Source organism: Triturus cristatus, chromosome 7, assembly GCF_964204655.1.
Source record: "Triturus cristatus chromosome 7, aTriCri1.1, whole genome shotgun sequence".
In the NCBI taxonomy this organism is placed as follows: domain Eukaryota; kingdom Metazoa; phylum Chordata; class Amphibia; order Caudata; family Salamandridae; genus Triturus; species Triturus cristatus.
Window position 1 is genome coordinate 877,643,729 of NC_140590.1, and position 10,313 is coordinate 877,654,041.

The 10,313-nt window shown below is 39.1% G+C and overlaps 1 protein-coding gene across 2 annotated transcripts in view; it reads left to right on the forward strand.

Moving 5' to 3' along the window:
• The window catches only part of GABRG2 (gamma-aminobutyric acid type A receptor subunit gamma2), a 510,299-nt gene extending 500,362 nt beyond the window's left edge, over nucleotides 1-9,937 (forward strand). For both annotated transcript variants that reach the window (XM_085617829.1, XM_085617830.1), the window contains one exon: nucleotides 703-9,937. In XM_085617829.1, coding sequence (XP_085473955.1) covers nucleotides 703-978 — 276 coding nt within the window. In that variant the 3' untranslated portion in view covers nucleotides 979-9,937. The remainder of the gene's footprint in view (nucleotides 1-702) is intronic.
• The last annotated feature ends 376 nt before the right edge of the window (nucleotides 9,938-10,313 follow it).

Here is a 10,313-nt window from a genome sequence, read left to right on the forward strand (position 1 = left end):
TTCATTTCTTGACAAAATTGCATACTGTTCAAACCACTTATAAACCTTTAAGAGATTTGAGAGGGTTAGTATGGGACATATTATTGGATAGAAAGGATAGAAAGCCGTACATTGAGAACTAAACCAGATGTATCACCTAATGACAGGCTAAATTTGTTATAGAAGTATTGTCTTTTCTGTTTACCTTATTTCCCATAAGCTATAAATATTTGCTTAAAAAATGTAGATGGTCCCCGTGATTTATGGGAAGAAACTTGTTATTTTATTAAACACAATCAATGATAGCAAGCAATCATATCTCTTTATTTATTAGCAACAAAGCTTTACAGCTAATGAAAACAACAACATGCATGCTTTGAGAAAAAAACGTATCTGTTAGAACATTGAGGTCTCCTCCTCTCCCGCTCCTCTGACACATAAGTGCAATGTTCTTATGAGGGTCCAACACGCTTACATTTTGAAAGTAGAGCTACGAGCACATAATACTACTCTCCCTGCTTTATCAACACATGCAAGCCTTTAAAAGGCCTTGCGGAAAATCCACTGCACTGTAGATGTTACTCATACACTGGTTGATTGAAAAGGGGCATCACACATAGTAGGGTCATTATGGAGCTATACATTAGCACACAGTTCCACTGAAAAACACTAATACATTTTTCTTTTACTCCACCCCTCGACCCTTTTTATCCCCCAATATAGGCACCAACTATTGATATCCGCCCCAGGTCTGCGACAATTCAAATGAACAACGCAACACATCTGCAAGAGCGGGATGAGGAGTACGGCTACGAATGCCTGGATGGCAAGGATTGTGCCAGTTTTTTCTGCTGCTTCGAGGACTGTCGATCGGGCGCATGGAGGCATGGAAGGATACATATTCGTGTCGCCAAAATTGACTCCTACTCTCGGATCTTCTTCCCAACTGCCTTCTGTTTGTTCAACTTGGTATACTGGGTATCTTATCTTTACCTTTAAAAATGGAGAAAGAAAGGAGGAATGAAAGAGGGACATGAGCCTTGCAGTACACACTGAATCCCTTAAAGAGATGATGTCCTTTCTGAATCTATTTCTAAAGTCCCCTTTGGCACAATTTCTCCTGCTGCCACGCCCCATATAGTATCATCCATAGATAATCACGTCATTTGTCAAAGTAAAGCACCATATGGTTAACGTGGTTGATGAGTTAATATTTGACATTTTTCTTTTCAAGTAAGACCATCCAGTTGGATTAGGAAGCTAACCACATCTCTGCTAGTATAAAGTCAAAGGCACAGAGAAAGGAGATAAAAAACTTTTGATTTCAAGCACAGGATTCTGTCACTAATGCCAGGCTGCAAGAGACGGCTGGCCGAACTGCTGGCTAAATCACCGCATGGTTTGTTGTAAGCGTCATGTATACAATATGCTTGAACTCTGTCCTGTTCGGAGGCTCAACCTCCTGCTGGCGAACTGAGACCCATTTCCTTTTTGAGTTGCCGACACTTGAGGCTTCCCACACAGCCCCGAAGAGAACACTTGTAAAATGTTGTACATATTTTAATACCTTGTAGTGCATAAAGTCTGAAGTTAGTGCATGCATCTTATTCTTGGGTCAAAATAAACGGAGCAAAGGTACAGAATCAACAACCATTGTCCTCTGTTTTGTATCTATGCTTCGATAACTGTAAATGGAACCGGGTTCCACACGTTTTCTCTTTTACTTTTTTTGGAGCATTCCTTTCCTTCTCCTTATGCATGCACATTTAGAGACTTCAATACCGAAGTTGACCTAAGGTACTACTTCGGCATTTAAATATTATGTATAAAAAACTGCACAGGTCAATCACTTCTGCAAAAATTTATTTTTGAGAGGGGTTTAATTTCTGCACCATTTATAATCAGTTGAATTTGAACAGGCTACGAGTGCATATTCATTTGAATTTGGCTGAATGTGGTGTTTGCCTAACTTTGAGTGATTACCGGCATCTTTGCCATTTTGTAATAGTTCGGAAGTTGGACATGTAACTGGAATGGACAAGCTGCCACGAGCAGACCACATGGACTACGCATTGTGAACTGATACTTTGCCACTCTCCGTTCAATCAACCAAATATTGTAAAATGAAACCACTTCCTGAATCCTAACCAATCATCGTTCTTTGTCCAGACAGGTTGTAAACAAAAATGTGACCTACAGTTAAACATTTGTTTTATGTTATTCAGTGCCTGGTTAGATCATCAGTTTTGGAGCTGCATATATTTATTTGTTTATTTATTTGCCTGTAGAGTTATCACTATTTCAACTTGAAAATTAATTTGATGAAGTGTCGCATTGAGGGATAAATGTTTGCAGACAGTTCATTTAATCATCCTCCAGCAGATTATATCTGCAGCCTCTCATCCTACCACAGCATGGTCACAAGACCAATAAAACCACACCACACCGTTCATCAGAATGGATTCCATGGCTTTTTTGTCATCTTGTTTCTTCTAAACAGATTTTCTTTTATTTTTTATTGCTTCAGTAATATTTAGAACTTGTTGGTAAGATACTGTTGACGTGCTTTTTTGTGAGAAAAAACTTTACCCTAGTTTCACATCTCCCTGCTCTCTGAGGAACAATGTCTGGTAACGAACATCTGAAGTTCTGCAAAAATAAAATTGTGATACATATCAATCATGTGTAATATGGTGCTGACACATAGTGCACTAGTATGGTTTTGCAAAGAACACAAGTTGAAATGTGTTTTATCTTTGCAGTTGAGTTTCCATGGGGTGGTGATTTTCTAGTTCTGTTGTTGAATCCGAAACAAACAAATGCAACGCATTTCCATTTCACAATATTTCGGATAATGTAGGAGTTACAAGGTTGTGCTCATCTGAGCAGACGGTCCTGCCCGTTTCATTGTCCTTAGCAATGTCAGTTTAGGATTGCGTTCGAAGGGTGTTTTTAAGTTATCAAACAGGAGGCGCGCTGACCGTTGGAAGTCCTTGCCGCGTTGTTAACGTGTGCACCATCTTTGCAGGGCCTCTAGTACAGGGAAGTGTGCCCCCCAGAAATAGCTGAGGCGGCTCTGCCTGCTCTATCGAAGCTTGCTTTGCCTCTTAGGAAAGGCACCCAAACAAGATGCCATTTGAACCGGTGGGAAAGAAAGGTCGTTTAGAACAAAATGATTTATGGAGAGAAATTGTAAAGATGTGTGTCATCCAAGTAGAACAACGTATGTCCTGCAATCCTCCATGTTGAAGGGAAGTTGGCTTATATGCACTTATGTTGGAACATGGTCCCTCCTATGTTCTGCTGTAGTAAGTAAACACGTAACCTTCTCAACCACTGCCATATTGCACAGCTAATGATTCTGTGTGGTCACAGATGTACATATCAACCACTGCCAATATCTTCGTAAACAACCAGATTTTCTCCAAAAAAGTTCAAGAATAGTGGTCTTATATCTTCAGACTTTCTATTTTGAGATAAGGAGGCATTTGATAACTTCTCTGTTTGCAGTACTTCATTTGTACTTGGTTTATGCATGCTTCTGCTGTGCTTTATTTTTTTTCGATGGTGTCTCTCATGTGCTTGACTGTTTCCATTGCCTGACCAATCTCCTACCTCTTTGTTCCTTCATATTTTATTTTCAGTTGCATCAAACCATGCAAATTTCAAAGTATTTAAGTACTGGAGCAATACTTATTTGATCCCCATCTTTTGAATTTGGATGGAACATATGTCTGGATCAGGGCCCTTGAGTGATACTACACTATATTTTGATAAATTGATTCCTTGGTGGAAATTTCAGATATATTAAGAAAGGAAAATTAATTGCTTAAAATCACAATCAATTTCGATGTTGTATACATCCACGTAAATGAATATTAAATTTAATGTTCATGCACTTGCATTTTAATTGATTTTGAAAACTGCTTGATAATTGCCAACCTTCAAACCCAGATGGGCCTGTTGATTCAATAAAAACTAAGATTCAGAAGCCTTTTTTCGAAATGATAAGAAAAAGGAGAATAATCCTCCAATGAATCATATCATGTGTAAATTCATGCTTAATACATGTTAATTGTAGAAATCCTAACACAAAAGCTGCATCTTTCTATTTGATGAGTGTGCAACCTTAATAATACAGCCAAGCATTATGTGGCCTAATAATAATTCTGTGATTGTTGAAACAGTTGTTGTGTCTTCATAAACACTGTAGAATATATGAATATGAAGTCTAGAACAAGGTTTCCTTTAATTGACGACACGTTCCTTCTTTTTAATATTAAAGAAAGAACAACCCGCAAATCCTTCTTTTTGTCTAATTCCAGACTCCATCTACAAGGTTCAACATAAAAGATCTGCACAGTTAAACAGGTTAAACAATATCCTTTCTAAGTTTACACAGCACAATTGTTTTCACTGAAACAGTCAATGGTTATAGTGATGTTATAGTTGGGTAAAAAAGTCAGCTTAAATGTAACGTTTTAAGCTGAGAAATACTCTGAGACTCAACAGTTAGAGTTATTTCAAGTAACTATACCTTGTGCCCCCGGTATGCACAGTTTTGTTGTCACTGATATCAGTTCAGTTGTCATCATTAATGTTTTTAATGCTGTCACAGAACATGCCATGAGTGTTGCAATATGTGAGGTCATAATCCGTGCATGGTAAGGGCATGATTTATAGTTGCTTGAAGTATCTATAATTATTGAATTTCAGTGGTTTTTATTTAGGTTATAACCATAAAAAAATATTACCATACCTAATTATAACATCACTTTAATCTTTGTTTTTTACAGAGACTTTCTATTTTTTTCATTAACGTAAAGTAATATTTTATTACCATACATAAGGCAAGACCCCTCCACCACCACGCATGGTACAATCATGCATGAATACACATAGCAGAATTCCATGTCAGCTGTCATATCCGAGGGGAATGTACCAAAATGAACATCCAGTATTTTAATTTCTCAATGACAGACAAAACATTTATGATTGCCTTTAAGGAATACATACATAAAACAAACATAATAGGTTACTGGGACTTCGAATTAACGTGGTCTGTTCTAAAAAAAGACAAGAACATATATGGATATCTAGCTTCCTCTTGTATAAGATTATTTCAAGCACCTTAATTTATACACCCAAAACATCTGTCAACAGCCGGACCTATATGATTTGCCTCCTAGGAAGTAGATTGAACTTCTGTACTTTATAAATAAAGATTACATTTAATCAAGATTTCTAATAGTTCATCATGTATCTAATTGTTATGTGCCACATACTAACTAGGCAGCCACATTAAGGCAGAGCTCTTTTAGCTTATAATTGTCCTAAAGACAGTAATTGTCATTGCATTTATATAGCGCATACTACTGGGCAGCACGCTGCTCCGGAACCCAAGGTTAGTGATTAGTCCAGTGTTATTGGTTACTGTTAGTTACTGGGATTAGTCTTGTGCGTTCAAAGGAAACCATTCCATGCAAGCATTCTAGCTTCTTTATAGTGACTAAATTGTTGATGGTTAGCTGCAATCATTAGTAGGGGTGTGTGAGTTCTGCACATGGTTGATGGGACTATTATACGAGGTAGAGAAGATTAGGTATTGTTAGGCTGCATTCTATGACTTTCAGAGGAAGCCGGAGAGATTGTTATATTTCAAATATTGTAATAATATACGTTTGAAATTATGTGCCTGTTTAAAAGGATATTCTGCAAATGTTGGAGTAGTGCCTTCCATTTGGATCACACTATTAATTGCAAAGCAGGGTAGGGTCCATTTCAATATATCTGGTTGCATTAGCACCAGATGGAAGGCGAGAACAGCTTCCCAGACAGTGGAAGTGTATTACCTTGATTCCAGTACATTTAGGCAGAAGATGTTATGGTATGTTATGTTATGTTACTGAGATTTATACAGCACATGAACACCAATCGGTGTCTTGGCGCTAACAGTCCGGAAGAAGGCAGGTGCACTATTCATTGAATAGCCAGGTCTTTAGGGCTTTACGAAAGGATATTAAAGATGGAAGATATCTGATGGGGAAGGGGAGGGTGTTCCAGAGTTTTGTAGCACCCACAGTAAAGCTTCTCCCACCCCAGTTAGCCTTACAGAATCTCTGAGAAGGCATCAGTTGTGCTCCCTCAGACCTATGACATCTGTTTGGGGAGTACCAGTGTAATGACTGCATCAAAAACTGAGGGCCGGTGCTGTGTAGTGCCTTGTATGCAACACATAAGGCCTTAAACTTACTGCGACCCTTGAATGGAAGCCAATGCAGTCTCTGAAGGTGCTTGCTTTTTTATTGAAACTTAGGGATCCCCAGCAGGAGCCTTTCCACTGAATTCTGGATCATCTACAATCTATGGATCAGCTTCAAGGGCATTCCGAGATAGAGCTCATTGAAGTAGTCCAGTTTTACCATGACTAGAGAGGTAATCACTATTTTTCTGCTGTCTTCTGGGGTCAGAGGTAAAAGTTTCTTGATCGTCTATAAGCACTCCCAAAGTTTTTGCTTTAGTGACCGGGATGGGTGCTGTTCCCAATTAATCCGGCCACCAGATCTGTGACCAGTTAGGGAAAAAATTCCCAAACAGGACCACCTCTGTCTTTCCTGAATTAAGCTTGAGGCAGTGCAAACTCATCCATACGTTGACTGCCAGTATGCAGTCTCTAAATCTTGTTACTGGTGATATGACATTTTTACAGATGAAAAGGACGATTTGAGTATCGGCTGTGTAAGATGTTAAAGCCATCCCAAAAGATCTGATTAATGCGGCCAATTCAGATACCTATACATTGAAGAGTGTAGAGCTCATTGAAGAGCCCTGAAGGACCCCACAGGGGAGAGTAAAAAACTGAGGACCGTAATTGCCCAAGGCAACTGACTGTATCCTATCAGATAAAAAAGAAGCAATCAAAGATAAAGCGTTGTCCATTATGCCCAGTGCATTTAGGTGGGTAAGTAATAGTTTATGGTTGACCGAGCCGCAGCACCACCTGCATCCAAGACTGCTCTGATTTCATCAGTGGCTTTTATCAAGGCAGTCTCGGTGCTGTGCTCTGCCCTGAAGCCAAATTGGGATTTATCCAAAACGTTATATTCCTGTAAATATTGTGTACGTTGATTATTCATAACTTTTTCCACCAATTTGGCAGGAACTGGGAGACGTTAAATGGGCCTGTAATTATTAGTAACAGCAAGATTAGATTTTTTTAGAAGAGGCAGAATGAATGCCCTCTTCCAAATGGAGGGAAATACACCCTCCACAAACATAGAGTTAAAAATGTAAGTTAGGCTGGGGCCAAGAATCTCAGAAACTTGTTTAAAAATCATAGGGGGAAAAGGATCATGGGGAGAGCCAGATTTGGCCTGTATATTATGGGCGGTAACCTCATCCACTGTTACTAATCTGAATTCTTTGAAGGTCAGAGCATTAGGGTGTCACGGGATACCTGGGTCTCGAATCTCAGACCTTGGACCATTGTCAAAGGTAGTATAGATTTGTTCCACTTTGCTTTGAAAATGACTCGCTAGTGAGTTACAAATGTCCTGAGAATGATTATTCGCTATCTTACCTGGAAGGGTAGACAGGCTAGTTACCATTCTGAACAGCTCTTTTGTAGAATTTTCTGCCTCCTAAATTTGTTTGGAAAAATAGGAACGTTTTTCAGTCAGAATTAGATTTTTATAGTCAGTTAATACTATCTTATACTTAGCAAGTTCATGATCATTAGAATGTAATCTCCAACACCTCTCTTGTCTTCTACACTCTTGCTTTTTTAATCTCAAGGTTTCTGAAAACCAGGGGGGTGTTCAGGTTTTCCTATTACTTAAGACTTTTTGAAAGGGAGCTATATTAGCTGTCTGCTTGAGCCATTGATTAAAATGTGATGACGCCTGTTCTGCCTTTTCCGTCATTATTATTCGCTAGCGCGAAAGCTGGCGCCTAAGCAAGGTGTTGTTGACCCGTTTCAAGTTGCGGTAGGATCTGACTGCCCTGTTAGATATATTGAGTTGATCCTTAGGAGTCCTTGTAAGCTCAAAGATAACTACAAAATGGTCTGTCCAGGTCTGAGGTAAGATCTCCTTAATTTTGGTTTGATCATTGTTAGTAAAGATGCCATCTAAGGTATGGCCTGCCCGAGGTGTAGAGCTGGTGACCCTTTGGTCTAAGCCTGCCATCTTCAAGGTATCAAGTAAGGAGATAGTGTTTATGTCAGTAACAACCTCTAAATAGAAACTAAAATCGCCCAGGATATAAAAACTGTTTTCAAGAGCACAGATTTCAAGGAAAAATATTTTTTCCCCAGGGGGACGATAAAGCAACAGCCCATTAAATATGAGGAGGTAGCTATATACCAGGGATCTCCAACCAAAACCTCAGGAGCAGCAAGTAGGTAGCTCTCGTAAGTGCAGTGGGTTTAGCCACATTGAAGAAGGCAGTGGTACACTAAACTTATCTGTATCCTTGGAGTGACCGCCATGCAAACTAATTGCAGGGCCACACAGACACACACACTGTGACAGCCTGTGGTACGTGTCTCCACTCTGAATTTAGCAAAGTTACATGGAGATACGTCACTTTGCCAGCAGCACACTCAGTCATACAGTGTGTGAAAGCTGGACCAGAAAGGAGGTGTCAGCAATAGCCAGAGTTGAGTGGATTTACCAGAGACAGAGTGGAGGTATGTGGTAACTGTACATTAGCAGCCCTGTAGCCAATGAGATCAGAAGTTGGTTTGAGAGGCAGGACAGGTAACAACCTTGTTTCTTTCAGGCAGTGGGGATAGTGTGAGCATATATGCCTGGGATTTGTTTAAAAGTTTCTATGCGCATATATAGGCATACGTGCACATTTGTGAACTTATTGTGTATGTGTCCAGCATTGTGCCCTTCCTAGAAAGACAGTGTCTTTCCTTTGAAGTCATTCCTGGTGCAAGGGAACACCAAATATATCTGGTGCCCCCAATATAACGGGTTCAAATTTGTCGTATTTATGACTATTCCTGATATAATGTTGGCAATTGCATAATAATGTTAAATCTTGACATATGTTGAACATGATTGGACTCCTTGCCATAATGTGAGTGTGATTTGCCTAATTGTGGGTATCTATCACATAACATTGTCCATCCTTGGAATGATAAGGCCCATGACTGACAGTTATCGTACTGGAATGCACAGCGGCCATGCTTGGCATTATGTAGGCATCTTTAGCATTATGGTGGGCACCGCTGGTACTGTAAATACTTGGGTAGGTGAGGCAGAATCTGTCAAGGAGATGTATTAGTACTAAGGAATTTACCAGCTAACATATGAGGACGATGCATAAAAACTGATTTTTAGGCAGAAAGTGGGGCTTTTTTTAAAAACAAAACAAAACTTTTTGTGCATGTGTCAACCCAAATGGAAAGTGTGTATTTCATAAATAAACATGTATTTTGAGAAACTGATATGCTGATTTGCGAAAACAAAAGGAGAAAAAAATCCCCACAAACATTTACATCTGGTCTTTAAATGATAGTAATAGATGTAGCATTCATTTTTAATGTAGGACTCATTATAAATACATGATTCGTATTTAGCAATGCGATGATACAGTTTAGTAACTTATCGCACAAATCTAGTAATCACGCAATCTATTTGAAAACTAACCGGCACTTCTTATGGAAAATGCCTTTTACAAAGGTTTCTACAACTGCAAGCTCTTAAACGAAAATGAACTAGGAAATACAACTCTTTGAACAGGTAGCGAAGTTTTATGGTGAAACATGGCTAAGTGATTTCTAGTACTTAAAAATAAATACGTCAAAGGAGCATTGTGAAAAATGTAAAAATATTTCTTCACCATGTTAACTATTGTGTATTTTTACGCCAAGTTGTTTGTTTCATTCACTTGTCAGTCGCAGGTCTGGTTTGGGACTGAAATGCATTACAGGGTAACTATGAGGATGACAAACTGTATGCATTAGCAATAAAGCTAAACAAGTATTTTCACCCCTAATTGCAGGTGTTTTGTTTTTCCCAGAGATAGGGAAAATCATTGGTTGAATTACAAATGACGTAGCCCATGTTTTTACCCAAGCCACTGGACGGCCCACTGGACGGCAATGGTATCAGGGCTTATACTGAGAAAAATATATCTCATAATGCAGAGTTACTCATCTCTCTCTCCCCCTCTCTCTCTCTCACACACTCTTTCTCTCTCTATCTGTCTGTCTGTCTATCTATCTATCTATCGATTCTAGGCCAAGCACTTCCTGTTCATGTTCGCGAAATGATAAACATGCCATTTAAATACTGTCCTAATGACGTCATCGCCTCCTTCCC